The following is a 17,893-nucleotide window of genomic DNA, read 5'->3' on the forward strand; positions in this document are numbered from 1 at the left end:
CCCAAGCTCCCCCTCACTCGCTCATATCTCTACGTACCCCACAATTGCTTGTTTACGATGCCTCTTTGCACCGCATCGCAACTTTCTGTGGTTCTCCTCAGCAATCTCGCGCCTCTCCGCCACTCGCCAACATGACCGCGACAAGCCCATCGGGGCCGCCGAAACGGCCCAAGGCTCTCCTCTTCGACATTGGCGGCGTCTGCGTAAGTATCTCTACTTCCCTCGCATCACGATCGCATGGGGGGGAATTGCATGGATGTTTCGAACCTCCATTCCCGAGAACAAAAAGACTTTAGCAATCAAACCTGACGCTGGCCACAATGCAGGTCGTCTCCCCCTTCCAGGCCATCCTCGATTACGAGCGCGCGAACGGCATCCCCGTCGGCTGGATCAACACGGCCATTTCGGCAGCGGCGCCGGCGGGCGCGTGGCAGCGCGTCGAGCGCGGCGAGGTGGTGCTGGACGACGCCTTCTTCGCGGAGTTCGCGGAGGACCTGGCGGCGCCGGGTGCGTGGAAAGCGTTCTGGGAGAAGAAGGGAAAGGAGGGACAGGCACCACCACCGCCGCCGAGGGTGGACGCGAAGGCTCTATTCTGGGAGATGATGCGCGTCAGTCGGGCGCCGGATAGATGGATGTGGCCGGCGTTGGGAAAGCTGGGGCGGGTCGCGAGGGAGGAGGGAGGAGGAGGGTTCGTGCTCGGGGCGTTGAGCAATACGGTGGTTTTTCCGGAGGGCGTGGTGGATGAGAAGGGTGCGGTATTTGAGAGCGGTTTGAGGCTGGTGGGGCCGGATGGGAAGGTCGAGGTGGGCGATGTGAGCGCTGCGTTTGACGTTTTCATCAGCTCGGCGCACGTTGGGTTGAGGAAGCCGGATCCGAGGATTTACGAGATGGCGGTCAAGTTGCTGGATGAAGAGGCGAGGAATAGGGGCGTGCCGGGCGGCGTTCAGGTGGGCGATGTGCTCTTTCTCGATGACATTGGGCAGAATCTAAAGGCGGCGAGAGAGGTGGGGATGAGGACGCTGAAGGTTGATTTGGGGAAGAGTTGGAAGGCAGTGAGGGAACTGGAAGGGATCATGGGTCTAAAACTGCTGGAAGGGGAGGTGCCTGGTGAGAAAGCCAGGCTGTAGACCGGGCCGCGATTTGTCAAGAAATGAGGCATAGAAGCGTCTAGAGCAACGGACGGATAAGACTTCAAGATGGTTAAGACAATGGTTTCTTGTTCCCGCTACGTCGCGAGACGCTCTTCCTAATCATTTGGGCTGTCCCACCCCCTCTCATGGATTTGCTTGATACTGACGACTTGCTATCAGCCCCTCTGGTACAAGGGCACAGGCCTGTCACAAGGACCTGCTGTGCCGCTTGCCGGTATGACTGGTCACATCGAAACGGGCGCCCCGCTTGGCGATTGACAGGGCTATGATAAACAGAAAAAGCAATTCATAAAGTTAGTCGCGGTCCCTTAAGCGCCGCAATCCTGAGAGGCCGTTTGATGCCGATCGACCAATACCAGGCAGAAGCGGACCAAGACTGCCATCCACCATCCTCACCGCTGTTTGTTGCAGTGCAGCCAAGCTGCATGGTACATGTTCCTTGTTAAGACCTTGGGCCTTGCGGGGCTCCGGGATATTATTGCTTTGGACATCGTCATGACCTTGATTTGCCAGCTATTGTACCACCATATGCAGGGTCCCGAGTAGGTAACCAAAGTGACGATCCAGACGTAGTTTGATGGGCGGGAAGTGAGTGGACAAATGATTCACGTCTAGACATGGGTCTCACGTGCTGGCGCGCGACGTGTGTGAGTGCGGGCGCCCGCAGCGCTGTCGCGTCGTCGCTGCGGGAAGGCGCGTCTATGCCCATGGGCGTTGCCGAAACGGAAGGCACATGTCCACGCCATGTATTTAAACCCTTCGTCACCATCTCTGTTCTTCCCTCCTCCAACCTGCTTCACCCTCCGCGTCGCCACTATGGCTCCCTCGATGCGGCCGGACCCGCGCCGCAATTCCACTCTCGCGGGCAACGCTCCACCCAACGGCTCGCTTGGCAGCTACTTCAACAACAATAGTACGCAACAGACCACACGCCCCTCCCCAGGGATTACTATGGCACCTATTGCGGGTCGATCCATCTTTGGCACAGCACCTCGCGCTGTAAATGCCGCCAACAACGCGCTTGATGGCACCGTCCCCGCCAGTGAATCCTTAAAGGCGGACAGCATCAGTAAACCCGGCCAGTCTCTAGACAACCGTTCCGTGACAATCATGTTCGGCCCACCACAATGTCCTGATCAGAACGTCATGCCGGCATCGATGACCTCGAAGCTTCCCAAGCCCGTCCTGCACGCGATAATGAAATCCACCAGCAAGGAACAGTCGGATATCGGAGAGAAGGGTGTCTTAATCTGCTTTACATCCTCCAGATGGTACAAGAACCTCATCAAGGTCCAGCAGTACCTTGAGAAGGGCGAATACTCCCCATGGGACCAAGCAACACCTCTGCAGGTCGTCGACGCGTTCAAAAATGTTGTTGATTGGTCGCCATGGATGGCAGACGCCGCGGATATCGACAGTGCCGACACAACAGACCCGACACACAAGCTTTTCTTGGAGGAGCTTACACTCTACAACTGGGCGTGCTTCACGCATTACGATGCGTTGAAGGAGCACTCCCTCCAGAAGATGCGTAACAAATTCCCAATACTGGCCCGCGAGGCTCTTGCCCTAGTGGATTTCCTCTGCCCAGAAACCAATGACTTCCCAGCAGACGAGGCCATGAAGCAGTTCACCAGAGAGGCGGTCGAAAGGAACAAGAAGACGATAGTATTGCGGCCCAAATATAGGGAAACGTTCGCGAAGGCTATCGTGAACAACCTTCCTGCAATACTTCTCGAAGAAGCCCAGCATGATCTTGTAGAGTTCCTCCGCAACGAGCGGACACCTTCAGGTTTGGTCCATAATCCCGCATGATCAGATGTGTGGAGGCACTGACTACGCATAGAGAGCATTCAAGAGAGCATTCAAGAGAACATCCAAGAGAACATCCAAGATGCGGCTCCACACCCACTTCTCGACTCCTGCACTCTAGAGAATCTCATCAACCGCGGTGCTCTTTGCAAGGCCATAACGCATGGATACGGTACTCTGCTCCCTGCAGGGCTAGATGAACACGGCAGGCTCTTGCGCAATACGAAGTTCAAGTTCGCTACGGGCGAACTGCTCATAATTAGGTTCGATGGCCAGACTTTCAATCCGCCAAATAACGTTGTAGTTGAGAATCTACGGGGAGAGCGCGGGGATATGCTCAAGGAACTGCTTTGTCCCTTGGATCTGCATCTCAGCAACGGCAGTCCGTCTGGTAATGGTGCTGTCGCCCTTTCTGACGCCAACCTTATTCGACAAGCCCCAGCTGGACCTAGGTTGATGCAGACGGCACGCTCACCCCAGATGCAAGTCAAAAGGGAGCCCAATCGCTCTTCACCCGCTGTCCGTGGTAGATCTCACGCTCGCAGCCGCTCTCCAGAGGACAAGGACCGTAAATACCGTCTTAGCCGTAGCCGCAGCCGCAGTCGCGACCGTCGCCGTGTCCCGGATCGCTGGCAGAATCCGTATGGCCGCCGCTGAGGTTGGAGTGTGTTCTGCTACACCCACTTAGCCAGGGCCTAGGTGGGATCTTACGATGATTTCTCTGTTAGGCTGTTTATTCGATCTTGAACTGTTCCGATGGCATGGGTCTCATTCCAATTCAGCCAACACGATGATACCCATGGGGGACGGTGATTCAGTAATGGGACAGCGAGTCCAAAAATAGCGGGTTTCTCACATAGTTCAATCACAAAAAGTTTCTGCAGTAATATGCGCTTCATATTCGTACTTCGCGATTGATCTTTGTAGACAAGGGTATCGCATACCTATAGTCCTAGATATGGAAAAGAAAGCAAAAAAAGAAAAAGAAAAGAACAGCCCCTCTCCAATAGTCGTACACGGTCATTTTTCTTTTTTGTTCCAGAAAAAGAATTCCCGTTTTACACATCCACAACGCCGCCCATGCCGACCCTCATGTCCACGATATCGACCCTCCACCCGCGGAAGTTCTCCAGCCCCCTCTTGACCTCCTTGACGCGCTCGATGCGCTTCCGCGCCTCCTCCTCCTGCGCGAGGCGGAACGCGTCCTCGTCGAAGGCGAAGTCGTCGCCGTCGTCGCTGAGCAGGCCGATGCTCTGCTTGCGCGGGGCGCCGCCGGCGCGAGCCGTATGGGAGGAGCTGCGGCGCGGGGTGGAGCCGGTGAAGGCGCTGATGCCGCTGTTGATGACGTCCTGGAACGAAGAACCGCCGCCGTGGTGGCCGGCGGCGCGGTGCGACTGGCTGGGCCCGCGCGAGAGGCTGGTGGCGCTGGACAGGTCGACGTCGTCGAAGCCGCTGCTGGGGTGGCCGTCGTCCATGCCGGGCTGCATGGCGGCGCGGTGGTCGCGCCAGATGCCGCGGCGCAGGTCCGTGTTTTCCTCCTCGAGCGCGCGGATGCGGGCGCGCAGCTTGGAGCGCTCCTCGTCCTCCAGCTCGTCGAGGCCGTCCTCGGCGCCGTGCGAGGCTTCTTGCTTGAGGCGGGCGACCTCGGCGCGCAGCTCCTTGGCTTCGCGCTCGACCTTCTCGGCCTCGCGGAGCTTGGCCTGGCTGCGGGCGTCTGACTCGCGGTGCAGCGTTGCCAGCGTTTCGGCCTTCTTCTCGAGCGTCTCCGCCCGCTTGCCCGCGTCGGCGGCGGCGCGCTGTGCGGCGGCCAGCTCGGCCTCGAGCTGCGCGATGCGTGTCTCGGCGGAGGAGCGCGAGTCGCCCTCCTTGGCCGCGCTCTCTGCCGCCTTTTCGAGGTTGGCCTTGAGGTCGGAGAGCTCCTGTGCGGAGGCGGAGGCCGCCTGCTCGGCTTTGGAGAGTTGGTCTTGCAGCGAGGTGATCTTGTCTTCTTGGCTCGCGGCGGCAGTCGAGGCTTGCGTGAGCTGCGCGTGGAGGTTGGAGACTTCGAGCTCGAGGGACTCGATGGTGCTGGATTTCGAGGCGAGCTGCGAAGCTAGATCGTCGTTGGAGGGCGAGGCGCTCGAGACGCGGCGGTTCTGCTTGGTTTGGGTCTGGAGCTGTGCGTTCTGGCGTTGAAGGCTGGTGATTTCCGTCCGCTGCGTAATTACTGCTGTCAGCCGCGGACTTCCACAAATCCTCGAAGTGCGGGGAAACATACCAGCGTGTCAACCTCCTTGGACTTGGCCTCGACCTGATCCGCCTTGGCCTTCAGCTCCGCGACCTCGTTGTTGGCCTCGCGCAGCTCCTCGAGCTCCTCCTCTGTCTTCTTCCACCGCGTCTCGGCATCCTGCGACTCGGTCTGCAGCCGCTTATTCTCCTTCTCCAGTTCCTCGATCCGCAGCACCTGCTTGCGGTAGATGTCCTGCACGTCATCACCCGGGCTGAGCGGCAGGCCCGGCGACTTCAGCGCCGAGGGCGAGCCCATGGCCGCCGCCGATGATCCGCGCCGGAATGAGTCTGACCGCAGCTTCGACTGCACCGATATCGACGGCTGGCGGCCATGGCCCGACCGCGTCGTTGCCGCGGGCTTCTCAGCGTCACCGGACTCTGCGCTGCCATCTTTGCTCTCCTGCTCCTCTCCCTTTGTCTCTCCTTCGGCGGGGGGTGGTGATTCGGTGGGTGCGTCGGCGGGTTGCTGCTCGTCATCTGCTGCGGCGTCGGCTTCGGCCTTGGGCTCGTCGGGCGCGTCGTCTCCCTTGCTGTCGGCGGCAGCTGCTGCAGAAGCGTCGGCGTCGGCGGCTTCCGCCTTTTCTTTCTTCTTCGCGCCGCCCTTCTTGCCTTTTTGTTGCTTCTTCAATTGCTCGAACTAGAGAGCGTCACGCGCGACGTGGCCGTTAGCTTTGCCGGAGCTCTTCGAATGGACAGCTTTCCAGTGTGATTTCGTGGTGGCGTACGCGCTTCTTCGCCGCAGCGAGCTTCTCGGCCTTTTCCTTGTCTTCGTCCGCCATGGTTCGGTTTTCGTCGTTGGTGGGAAAGATCGGTGAGGCAGCGGGGAAGCTTGGGGTAGGGCTGGGTTGGACTTCGGTGGAGCTCGAGCTTCACGCGAGCGTCGTCAGTCGTCCGGGTCCGTGATCCCGTGATCGGAGATATTCCTGCCGAATTTGGTAAGTCGAGAATACCTCTACTGTTCCCGGCAGGATGGCCCCTGATAGGGTAAGATCTAAGGAATTCATTGGTATTTGCGTCTTGTGGACTCTTCAAAGGGGTATAGTGTACATGCTGCCTAGAGCCTAGGTCACGTGTGCTGTTGCTGGCATGCATACATCTGTTGAATATCATTTCCAGCCAGTCTTATTCCATGCCCATCAGAGCGTCGATAGTTGATATGACCCAATTTCCACTCGACAGTGAATTGAAGATAAGTTGTTGAGACGTCCCATTCCCATCATCCTAATTCCTCCGCTCACTCCCGCTCGACCACCATCTGTATATCCTTTCCCCTCATGGCAACATCACCCTGCCATTCCATCATATCGACACTCTCCTGCACTTTGCCGTCAGGAAACCCACTCATTCTGCTGAACACCCAGACCTTTCCCTTCCCGCTCTCCTCATCCACCTCAGCAATGACGTCTTTGATGTCGAGATGGAAGTTTGGCATCTTTGTCATGGCAGTGGAGAGCATAGTGATGAACTCATCGCGATTGGCCGTGGATGGCTTGTTGAGGTGTGTGGCGCAGAAAGAGGGCGAGACATGCTGCTGGATGAAGGGCGAGTCGTACTCGCGCTTGTTGCAGAGCGTCGTCATCATCTCGCGTGCGAGGTCTTTGAGCGCCGCGGCGGAGGTCATGGCGGCTATTCCTTTCTGTTACCTTCGATTGTCTTTTTCGAAATATCGCGGGGCGATCGTTTTGCGTAGTCTCAGCGGACGTGGGGGACTGGAAGATGCTGGTTGGAGCAGGCGAGGAACGACTGGTGCACAGTGTATAGACGGCTGGTCGCAGTCGAAGAGGCCATGTTGTTGATTTAAGAGTTCCGCACTCTCAACGTATAGCTCTAGTGTGTTACGCACGGCCTGCAAACGTGGAGTGCAGACTCGGAGGTATAGAGGGGAGCCGTATCGGACAATTCGACTAAAACTACCTTCGTTCGCGTTCGACGGAAAATCCATTCAACTATCAAATATGATACAAAGGCGCTAAGTCAGCTTATGGCTTTTCCAGGAGCGGTATCGTGTTACCTTATGAGATAGCCGTCCAATCTGCTTCGGCAATTTTTGGGGGTGACCGACAATGCCAATGTGTAAACTCTTCATTCAAAAGCTGAAAGTGGCATTGTCCATTCTAGGAGAGGAATGATGTCGGAATTCAAAATTCCTGTCCAAGTTTCGCGAAAGAAATAAATTGTCCTGCGTGAGAGTCTTCTACGGAGAACTACCCTTTTGCGTAAAGGCAGTGTGCGACAGCAAGCTTGCCACATTGGCTGCCCACAGATGAGTTTCTGTTGGCCAGGTAGGTGAGAGCTCTGCGGTAGCCCAGGTATGGTAATTTGAATTGAAGCACATGATGGGGTTATATGCTGATATCCTCCGAGGGAAGCAAGACTCCGCTGATACAGCATCAGTTGGGGTATTTGAACCGGAAGCGAAGCGAAAGATATACTTCGAAGAGCAATCCTCCGGCTTTCCAGAGTATAAGGTAGTCAAGGGTTATCCCTGGAAGAAGAAAATACTATCGTCCAAAAGTGGGAATTCTTTGGGGGATCCATAGAATTCAGGCCCCTGTTCGAGATGACCAACAAGGCTGATTGTATCGAGAATGAAATCGGTCGGAAAATTGACAAAAGGCATGCCAAACTCGGTCAACTTGTTCAGGGCGAATGAGATTTTGTCGTAAGTTCTTGAGCCTTTGTCTGCGGAGAACTGAGATACAAGGTATTTTTCCATGGAAACGATGTATGCAGCCTTCAAAAGCAGATCGCTTGAATCAGCAGATAGATGACACGGGTGCATGAACCGCCTGAATTTGTTCAAGTTCGCGTGATCTAGCCCGTACCTCTCAAAGTCTCCTGTTACCGGAAAATATGGAGGGAAATCGCGGCGAGGTAGCTGCCAATGAGGTGCATCCCCCATATCATTCGGAAAGTGAGACAGAAGCATCACAAGAACCTTAACAGCGGTATTTTTGAATGTGCGGGTCCATTTTTGTCCTAGTAAAGCCCCTATGGACCCCGATTCGAAAGAGCCCGTTCGGTTTCGGTTTGGGTTGACTCCGCCTTTGTCAAGCAACACTGCCAAAGTTGGAAGTGCATTCTCAATTTTGGTCGATACCGAACAATGCTCGAGGGATTTTATCCAGAAAGAAAGAGGACTCAAGCCATGGCTGTCCTCACTTTTTGGGTCGACGCCGTTTTCAAGAAGAGCTGAAATGGCAGTAACGTTGCTGTTTCCTTGATAATTCTCGCAGAGGCAACCGGCTGCAAGTGTTCGAAGGAGTAATCCACCGACGAGTTCCTTGTTCCGCAGACCGCCCAGATTTCCAGCCAGGAATGCGGGCATGTCCGCTTCCCAGCAGTGAAATAAAAGAGCATGGGCTAGAGTAGCATCTGGATGGACTTGGGTTGACACAAGCAACTGATCGAGGTTCAGTCCACGCCCAATCATATACAGAAGTGACTCTTTCTCATCTTCGTTGATGAGAGATGCCCAGTCTGAACGCCTTCTCCAAGGTTCAAGAAAGGCTTCAGGGTCGATAACCAGCTCGTCAGCTGCCAATATTCGCACAACGCGGGTCAAGGTGGCGTGGTTAGAACGGCCGTACTCCCATATTCTTCTGTAAAGGGCCATTTTGAGTGCCTCTTGCTTCTCGTTTTGAGAGGCAGTCCCGCTCTGCAGCACCATTTCCACAATTCGGGGGTCCTGCGCTGAGTGAACCGCCATGCTCAAAGCCTTGACTCCATTCGAATTTACAAATTCAGTGGATGCTCCCTGTTTCAGTAGGAGATTGACTACCTTAGTAGCGCTGCGGTCTATTGCCGCCATCAAAGGAGTATTGTGAGGTGAGATTTGGGCTGGCTTGTTGATATCAGCACCCGCGTTGAGTAAGGCTTCAACAACTTCCGCGGACGAGGTCGATGCTGCCCAATGTAGGAGTGACTGCCCGTAAAGTCCGCGATACCGTGACAGTTCGCGGAAGGCGGCCATTGGGGGTATAACCTCGTTGGCAAGACTGGCATGATGCACAAAGATCTTTCGGAGCTCTGTAACTCTGCCCCGATCAATGTGATCTATTACTTGCAACAAGATCTCGTCTGGGCGCTTGAAGAGACCGGTCCGAGGATGAACTCTCGACGGCGGCTGAGAAGTGGGTTCCAGAATGCTCATTCCTGGGGAGAGAGTAGTGTTAAGCAGAGATATTGTTTCACTATAAGTTTGTCAGATCTAACTCGGTCCAATCAAATATCTAACTATGTGCTTACGTAGAAGAGCTCTGGTTGTTAATGGACTCTGGGCTTTCTTCACTCAAGCATGGCGCTGACGGAGATGGTCCAGCGGATTCGGCTGTGTCGGACGAAGCGGGAACAGGGGAATTTCGACGGACACCTTTTCGTGATGTAGTCTCTCTTTTGAATCCCCATTCCTTGATTTTTTCCCGGTAGGACCTTATACTGAAGACGAATGTAGGTAAGCATGAGATTGGAGAACCAGGACCGTGCAAGAAATTCACTGGATGCTCTCTGACGATGATGACGGAATTTTCACTCATGAGGAAAATAGCCTACTTACGATGCTTCGAAGTTTCGGCTAGTTCTGAGGCGACTGCGGACATCCTCCAGCTTTATCCCTCTGTACACATACATACTCTGGATTTCCAGCCGCACGTCATTCCACTGAATGTTCCTTGCACCTTTCGTTTTTACCATTTTGGTAGGCTACGAAAGGGGGATGTGAGAAGAAAACGGTTGCAGTAAGTGGATCACTGAACGATCGGAGCTGGCATGCTTTTGACGGGTTGCTCGAGGCGGGGGCACCGGGACCAGCGCCATGCTGTCGCACTCGTGCGAACAGGGATATAACGGCGGTGAGCCAGCTACACCAATCAGAAGACTCACAAGACCCCCACAATGCCAGATGATTGCTGCCTTGAGACGGCAGAATGCAAAATGAAAAGAAGAATGTATGGGAGGCAAGGCTGATGTGTGCAAAAACCCCGGTCATGTGCAAAAGCAACGGCCCGCCTTTTTGCACACGACCGGGGTATTTCGCCTACGGCCGGGCTCTTTTGCACACGACAACGGGTGGACCCGAAGTTCAAGGCTTGGCTTCCACTGCGGCCGTACCTTTTGTATCTAGAATGTGCAAACCGAATCCCCGGCTACCGTAAGCATCCTTGCGTCAGCCTTGTATGAAACGACCGTTTTGCACATGAGTTTGCAGGAACACTGCCAATAACAATGCGCCAACACCCATTGACCCAGCGGTGCCTGGCCTTTTGCACTTCTTATCACCGATCTCGTTATGGTTGAACGGAGAAAGCGGCCTATGAATTTTGCACTTTGTTCTGTTTGACTCGCATAGCGTAGAACAGACCAAAGGTGCTGGAGTGGGAGAATGAATATGCCTTTCGCTCACCATAAATTCGTTCCTCGTCCTTCGCCGTCCGTCTTGTTTCGAAGTACACAGCCTGCTCTTCTCAGAGAAGCATACCAATTTCGAGCTCTTTGGATTTTGATTAAACGTACTACACCGTTCACTTTTCCTCATTACGGACATATCAGGTACGAGTATCACTTACCATGAATTATGTTTGGTCATTCTCCTGTTGTACACGCTCTTACTAACAACGCAATCAAAGCTTTTTCATCATGTCGAACAACTCCAACCGGACTCAACTTACTACGGCCAATCTCGTTGCGCACACAACTGCTTTCAACATTACTGAACCCACCAGCAACAACGATGACAATATTCGTAGAGCGGCTATCGAGCTCGGCTTCGAGATGCCGAGCGGATGGCAAGGCAATCAAACCTATGGCAAGCTTCCCATGGAGCGATACCTCAACAGTCGGGACGATCCCTATGCTCTTAGCGGCTCGAACGAGATTAAAGAAGAAAAGGGCAACCAGAGACCAAACCTTTGAGATACTGAGCTGCGGGCTAAATATTCGAGATGGAGTTCTTGTTTCGTATGACTACAGCAACTTGTTAGAATGGATACCCTTTGACAATCGTCCTACATCAGCTGGTCTTTGATCCTGTGATGCCGTAATGCCTTCTTGTGGTCGCTGGTCTTGGAATGAGATTGAGATAACGTCTAGGATATGTAATTTTCAAGAGCCGTGCCGCTTGCTTGGTCGGCGCGAAGCCATCACTGGACCTTTGTCGTGTCTTAATTCTTGAGCATCGTCCTCCGAATCGACTGCGCCTCTATCACTCTATCTCCTAGATCCAAACATCTCTTTTCCAAAAACACCCCTGCCCTCCTTCTCAGTGATTTCTTCCACCGCCTTAACAAGGTCGTACTGGATGTCCTCGGTGACAGAACTGTCCTTCTCATACTTCGGATGCTTATCCACGAAGTGACGGATCCACTTTGCTGCAGTCCAGAGCGTGCCATCGGCACGACGCCTAATCAAGTCAAGGTAACGAGCGAGCTCGCACCGCGTCTCAACGTCAACGTTCATGCTGTCGAGATACGACTCGACAATCGGGATCAGACCAGGGAAGCCGTTGGTCGTGGGCTGACCATTGATGATCTCGGCGACAGTCATGAGGCTGTACTCGCTATCGACAGGTCCAAGCGGAGGGGTAGATGCGCCACTATCCACAGCAGGCGAGGCGGTGCCACTACCACGCTTGCTGCCGTTGACCGTAGTCGGACGGGGAGAGAAGGGATCATTGCGGAAGTAAAACTTGCGGGAATTAACAGCGTCGCGCGCATGAGCCGTCTCCATATTCTCGGTAACCTTCGCAATCGGGATGTAGAAGTTCAGGTCGTATGACAAAATGGCACGGGTGATCAACACAATGAAGATGCTGAATGCGGCGTTCTCAAAGTCTGTCAGCTGAATCTCCATTGGCCGGAATTCGACACGCCAGCCGATGTCGCTGCCGGGCGGCGGGGGTTTGAAACGCATGTGTTGCCAGTTGGTCGATTGCAGGTTCTCAAAGTGGTCCACCTTATTCAGGTCAAGCTCCTGCAGATCTTCGTTGAAAACGACGATCGGGTCGCGGATAAAAAGATGCGCGAAATGAGTTGCAAGCAAATCATCCATGCCACCTTCAACCAGGCGTTGCTTGAGTGCCGGATCAATGATGAGCTCTGGATCCAAGTACTCCTTACGAAGCCGCGAGTCCTGGGCAATGTAAGTTGAGTTAGACGCATATCTCGATTTTGGGATCCGCCAGCGGTCGTTCTTCAACGGCTTCTCTCCGAGCTCCTCTGCTGTGCGGCAGTCCACAGATTTGCCGATCTGGTTCCATCGCACGTCGGTGTCGGCCAGGAAGCCCTTGTAGATTGGCGTAGCAGCAGTCAAAGCAAGCAAGATTGGCCCAAGAGGGCTCAGCTGATCGTACATCTTCCGGCCTTCTTCGATATTCTTGGCCTGGAAAGTAATCTGCAAACAGCAACTTCCCATACCAAAAGCCATCGCATCCATGTAGATGTGGTTTTCCTTAGCGGCGCCGTTGCGGACGTCATCATCTTCAGGCCAGTTGTGCAGGTCGTAGTTAACGGTAGGATCGTGGAACGGCCAAGGTGTGCGCTCGTCTCTAAATACTGGCACGTTGATCTCGACTTTCCGCCCTCTCCTAGCCCTTATGTTTGCGGCAAGGGTAGGGAATCTAATGTGTGGATTCGCGATCTCATCCGGGACATATTGGGAGCGAAGCTTAGGACCGGAGGGAGGGTAGTAGGGAGTAATGTACTCTCCCAGGCCGAGACGCGGGAAGGTAGTCATGGTGATGGGAGCCTCGGCAGGGTCCATGTGCTCCTTTGCTATGACGCGTCTGGAAAGTGCTCAGCAAAGTGTCTCGCAGCAGCTTCAGGCTGACACTAACCTGCGTTTCATGTTTGGTTCAACATCGAGAAGATCCTTAAAGCCGATGCCCCATGGTTTACCGGGCGTCGTTTCAAGCATAAATCGACCGAACTCGGGGTGGAATACCGGGGCCGTGTCTCCCTTCCTGTGGCGCGGATGTCAGTGCCTGTCAACCCCGCGTTACAACTCCCTCACTGACTTGGTCTCGACCTCCTGCATATCCGGCACGCCGCCGCCCTCTTCCAGCAGCTTCTCGTCGGAAGCCAGGGCAGCCAGGATGTCTGCCTGGCGCAGGGACAGCTTCGCCTTGCGGTTCTCGTCATCGTAGGCGACTACCAGGTATTCGACCTGTTCCCCACTCAGTATTTGTGCCTTGCGGGCCCGAGCAGGCGGCAAACCTCGTCACCCCAGAGCATGGCATCGCGCTCCTTGCCCTCGGCGCGGCGCCATGTGGCTAGCAGTTGCTGCGTCGGTATGCGTTAGTACGTGTGATGGGCTGGCTGGAGAGTGGGGTTTACCTCGATGCCCCATTCGCGCACCTTGCCGGCGACCTTCTTTGCGTCCGGCCAGTCAAGGGGGGTACCGAGAGCTCTGGCGGCATGCGGATCAGTATGGCTTGCAGACGGAAAGGCTGAGTGGGCGGCTGGTCTCACAAAAGACCCATTTCGCAAGACCCCGCGCAGCCGACGTCAACGTTCGGTTTCCGGAAATTGGACCTTGTGGAGTGCGCAATCGACGAGGCGCGGGAGCCAGTGCGGTGCGATCACGCGGCCTCTGCTCTCGCGCGGACGGGAAACGGTGGCAGACCTCACGCTGATGACATGGGATGTTGTGGAGATTTCTAAGAATTGCGTGCGGGCAGGGTCGGCGCGCCGAACCGCAAGCCTGAGGCTCCGCGCCGACGGCATCGCGGGGCACCATCATGATGCGGCGCCATTGCTGATAAATCAGCGCCGGCACGACGCGCACGCGGCGACGCTGTCATCACGTCTGCACGTGCGCGTTCCGTCCGGGGGAGCGCTGGACGGGATGGAAATTGCGGCGGAAATCTTCATCACGACTGCGCGGCACACGAGGCGCAATTACCACAACGCCCGGCAGATCATGACACATGCGAGGGCAACCCGCGCGGCCGGCGTGCTTCAGATGGCTCCGGGGCACGCAGCGCTTGTTGCGCGTTCCTGCGGTTTGATGAGCAGGGCCCGGAGCCAGTCGGCGAGGGTTCTGCTAGCGCGACGCCGGGCAATACTGCCAGGGCTGACGCAGATAAGGCGTTTCAGCAGTGGGAAACGAGCGGTCAAGGCGTGAAACTCGCCGTTGCGGCCACGAGACGGAAATAGATGGATTGCTGCACAAGGCGCTTTCGTGCCGCACAAAGCGCACGCTCTTTGCGGTGGCGACCCCGGCGTGCCAGCGATCAGGCTGCGCCTGGACCCCGCGATTGGCTGGCAGCGCACCTTGACAGCGCACCCACGAGACCGCAGGCTGCATACGCGCCCGGCTCCAGTGGCTCGCGCCATTAGACGCCGGCCGCCGACCGCTCACCGACCGCATCCAGTGGCCCGCCTAGTGCCCCAGAATCCAGCACCTGCTTTGCTGTTGCCGGAAGAGCGCGGCGGCACCGGGGAGCTTGGCGCGTCGCGGGCTGGGAGAGAGAGGTACGGGCCAGGCGCATGGGCGTGTGCAGGGAGAGGCACAGGCCAGACGCTGCCGCCCCTGAATTGCTGGCTGGAATCGCCGTCCCCTTTGGGAATAGCGCCGGCGCTCGAAGCTTTCTTTCACCAACCAACAAGAACCCACGCTCGCTCGCTCTCTGCTTTTCCTCCGCCCGTCTTCTCCCCTCCGTTCGCCGCCTTCTGGCCTTCTCGTCACCTCCCTCTTCTCGTTGTTCCTTCCCGTTCGCCAGCCCGCGTGATAGCGCCGCTGCGGTTGTCGTTGCCTTACATACTTAGCTGGCCCGACCGCCGCCTAATCTCGATCCAGCGCGCCCGCGTCGTCGCTCCCTTGTGCTTTGCAGAGCAACCAGCACCACAAGCTCCCAACTCCCGTTGCCGGCTTTGCGCCTTTAGATTCCGCGTCTCTTTCCGCCGCTTCCTGTATTCACTTGCGTCCGCGTCGCGCCAACACCCGTCCCCAAGGACCCTGTTGCGTCACACCCCGCCGACCGCGACCTCGTCTTCTCTGCTTTTGGACTTCCTACTTTGCGATCCACCGTGATCTCTAATCCTTAATTCGGTCCGCTTTTCATCCTTGGCTACTCTCGGAGCCTTTATTTGTACCATCTTCGGCCAATAGCTCCCTCGCGCGTCCTCCATCGCGCATAGTCGACAGAGTCTCTGGCAGCCGTTCGATCTCGCTCGGAAGCCCTTCACCTGTGACTCACCTTCTCCCGTACAAAGCCACTACTTCCTCCTAGGCTGTTCATCACCATGAGCATGGACGCTGGCGGTCTTGCTCAAATGACCTACAACAACAACTTCGCCTCCAATGGAGGCATCGGTGTTCCCACTCCCTCCTTCGCTTCGCGCGGCAAGGGTAACCACCTGAAGCGTCTCAGCGCTGCCGCACCTCCCAAGATCGGTTCCATCAGCGAGCACCCCGTCAACGATCAGCCGACCCCCAGGACCAGCCGCGGCCATCTCCTCGCTGGCCTGCGCACCGCCCCCAAGACCCCTGGTGCTGTTCCCCAGTCTGCTCCCTACAACCAGAACCAGTTCGGCGGCATGGGTAACTCCAAGCAAGCCGGCTACAACGCTGGTTCCGGCTACGGTGCTCCCCAGACTGCCATTGGTTCTGGCTTCCCCATGGGCCATCAGAACCAGTATGGTCTGAACGCCGGTCGCCAGATCTACTCTCTTCCCGAGCAGGTGCTTGCTCCTCCGTCTGTCCAGTTCGACCATGAGGATCCTGCCGACATGGACCCCAACCTGGCTGCTCAGCTCATGGCTACCGAGCTGTACCTTCAACAGCGTCAGCAGCAGCTTCAGCAGCAACTGCTCAGCCTTACCGCTCAGCAGTTTGCTGGCATGAACCTCAACGGCGGTAACATGCGCCAGCAGTACCCCATGACTCCCATGACCCCTCAGTCTGGTTTCTACGGTCAGCAGTTCCACCAGCAGCAGCATCAGCAACAGGAGATGCCGGCTGGCCTCCAGGTCGTTTACAACCCGGCCACCGGCCAATACCAGTACGTCATGGACCAGAGCGTGCAGCCGCCGCAGCTCTCTGACTCGCCGCCGCCGCCTACCCCGAGCTTCACCAACTCGCCGCCCAAGTCCGGAACGCCTTTCCGCCAGTCTCCCCCGAACGAGAGGCAGAACCCGTTCGAGCGTAACTCGCGCAATTCTCGGAGCACTTCTCCCCCTAAGAAGTCTTCGTCTCCTCCGATCGACGTGGCTCCTCTGCCGCCGCCTTCGGCCAATGCTTTCCGTCGCGGTCACAAGAAGAACGTTGCTTCTCTGACGCTGAACAACCTCGAATCGACTGAGGGTCCCAAGTCTGCTTTCGTCCGCTCCGTCGGCTTCCCTCAAACGCCCATGACCGGCACCTTCGGTCCTGGTCAAGCTCGTGCTGGAGAGCACCCCGCTCGCCAGCCCCGCGGTCCGCCACCGCTTGAGGAGCTCCAGGCCGCTCCTACCGCCAAGCACGAGGGTAGCAAGAACTTTGCGTCCCGTCAGCGCCGTTCGGCCGTACGCAACCTCGTGCGCGCTGGTATCGAGCGCCGTGGTGTGCGTAGCGGCAGCGGTGGTTGCGGTACTCCGGTTAGCGAGGCCGACATCAGCTTCCCTGTTTCTTCCGACAACGACTCGGACAGCGTCCGCAGTGGTAGCCTCTCTGGCAAGCCTAGCATCGGCAGCCTTCGTGCTGCGGCTAGTGGAGCCATTGGCTCGGAGAGGAAGGCCTCGAAGGAGCGCCTGCGGGAGAGGACTGGAAGCGATGGCTGGACTGCCAACACGCTGAGCAGCGATGAGGACCTCGTCGAGGTCGTCGTTGAGGAGTCCAAGGGCAGGAAGAAGACACCGATGCTGGTGCTCACCAACGCCGAAAAGCGCAAGAGCTCCATGTTCTAAGGAGAACGAGCCGAGCAAGAGTGGCAGAAGCCATCGAGAATGATATCACTGCTCCGGAGCTGTGATTACGATCTCGACGCTGTGTATACACGTCGTGGCCGCCGAGCCGCAAGCTTTTTACGGCCTTTCATGATTACTCTTGATTACTCTTTTGCGTTGTCGATTCGATTACTTTCTTCGGTGGCACGACTGCTTTGTGTTTTCACCTGCCCACCAAAGCCCACATACCCCTGGGCTCTTGCATTTTACCTTCTCATTGCACTTTTTAACGTGTTCGATTTTTTTTTTCTTTTTTCGTTTAATGCACAATGTCTGGCTTTCTGGGTTGCGAAACTGGGAAATGGGGGTACGGAACAGCACTTTCTTTCACTCGATCGAAGTACATGGGTAAGAAGGATATCGAGTATTTGAGTACTCCGACTTGGCTGAGCCGGGTCGGAGTCTTGGACCACTTCGCTCTTTCATCTCCTTCGTTGAGTCTGTATGGTTTCTCTCTATTTTTTCTGCAATGATACGGAAGGGGGTTGAAACGCCTGGTGGAGGCGCTTCAAAAGAAAAGAAAAAAGTGGATGAAGTCAGCCAAGGCGGGCATCTAGCTCTGGAAGATGGGAAGATGGTCGTCTTCAGCGGCCCTCATTGGGAAGCTGCGGAGTCTCACTCCTTTTGCTGTTCACTTCAGGTATAGGAGGCTGTAAAGGGCGGTTCCTAGGATGAATGCAATGTTTGACGTGAATATTGGCTTCCGTGCTTGGTGATCAGTGGGACGTGTATAATGAAAAATAG

At 56.0% G+C, this 17,893-nt stretch overlaps 7 protein-coding genes across 7 annotated transcripts; 4 read left to right on the forward strand and 3 right to left on the reverse strand.

The window, feature by feature from the left end:
- Positions 1-131: 131 nt before the first annotated feature.
- Positions 132-1,127, forward strand: LTHEOB_1016 (Epoxide hydrolase; the record flags this gene model as incomplete). The annotated part of the gene is made up of 2 exons (XM_035506774.1): positions 132-203; positions 327-1,127. 2 exons carry the CDS (start codon positions 132-134, stop codon positions 1,125-1,127), a joined length of 873 nt encoding a protein of 290 aa, XP_035367363.1.
- Positions 1,128-1,967: 840 nt separating this feature from the next.
- LTHEOB_1017 (uncharacterized protein) lies at positions 1,968-3,620 on the forward strand (the record flags this gene model as incomplete). The annotated part of the gene is made up of 3 exons (XM_035506785.1): positions 1,968-2,943; positions 2,998-3,354; positions 3,406-3,620. 3 exons carry the CDS (start codon positions 1,968-1,970, stop codon positions 3,618-3,620), a joined length of 1,548 nt encoding a protein of 515 aa, XP_035367364.1.
- A 401-nt stretch (positions 3,621-4,021) lies between these two features.
- LTHEOB_1018 (M protein repeat protein) lies at positions 4,022-6,010 on the reverse strand (the record flags this gene model as incomplete). The annotated part of the gene is made up of 3 exons (XM_035506796.1): positions 4,022-5,158; positions 5,221-5,868; positions 5,957-6,010. The coding sequence occupies 3 exons, from the start codon at positions 6,008-6,010 to the stop codon at positions 4,022-4,024; spliced, it is 1,839 nt and encodes a 612-aa protein (XP_035367365.1).
- A 455-nt stretch (positions 6,011-6,465) lies between these two features.
- On the reverse strand, positions 6,466-6,852 carry LTHEOB_1019 (uncharacterized protein; the record flags this gene model as incomplete). Its single annotated transcript, XM_035506807.1, has 1 exon — positions 6,466-6,852. One exon carries the CDS (start codon positions 6,850-6,852, stop codon positions 6,466-6,468), a length of 387 nt encoding a protein of 128 aa, XP_035367366.1.
- Positions 6,853-10,865: 4,013 nt separating this feature from the next.
- LTHEOB_1020 (uncharacterized protein) lies at positions 10,866-11,141 on the forward strand (the record flags this gene model as incomplete). The annotated part of the gene is made up of 1 exon (XM_035506819.1): positions 10,866-11,141. One exon carries the CDS (start codon positions 10,866-10,868, stop codon positions 11,139-11,141), a length of 276 nt encoding a protein of 91 aa, XP_035367367.1.
- Positions 11,142-11,435: 294 nt separating this feature from the next.
- Positions 11,436-13,704, reverse strand: LTHEOB_1021 (Glutamate-cysteine ligase; the record flags this gene model as incomplete). The annotated part of the gene is made up of 6 exons (XM_035506830.1): positions 11,436-13,008; positions 13,060-13,185; positions 13,240-13,388; positions 13,439-13,504; positions 13,559-13,631; positions 13,694-13,704. The coding sequence occupies 6 exons, from the start codon at positions 13,702-13,704 to the stop codon at positions 11,436-11,438; spliced, it is 1,998 nt and encodes a 665-aa protein (XP_035367368.1).
- A 1,765-nt stretch (positions 13,705-15,469) lies between these two features.
- Positions 15,470-17,110, forward strand: LTHEOB_1022 (uncharacterized protein; the record flags this gene model as incomplete). The annotated part of the gene is made up of 1 exon (XM_035506841.1): positions 15,470-17,110. One exon carries the CDS (start codon positions 15,470-15,472, stop codon positions 17,108-17,110), a length of 1,641 nt encoding a protein of 546 aa, XP_035367369.1.
- Positions 17,111-17,893: the final 783 nt, after the last annotated feature.

The sequence above is a fragment of the Lasiodiplodia theobromae genome (assembly GCF_012971845.1).
Source record: "Lasiodiplodia theobromae strain AM2As chromosome Unknown scaffold_3, whole genome shotgun sequence".
Lineage (NCBI taxonomy): Eukaryota > Fungi > Ascomycota > Dothideomycetes > Botryosphaeriales > Botryosphaeriaceae > Lasiodiplodia > Lasiodiplodia theobromae.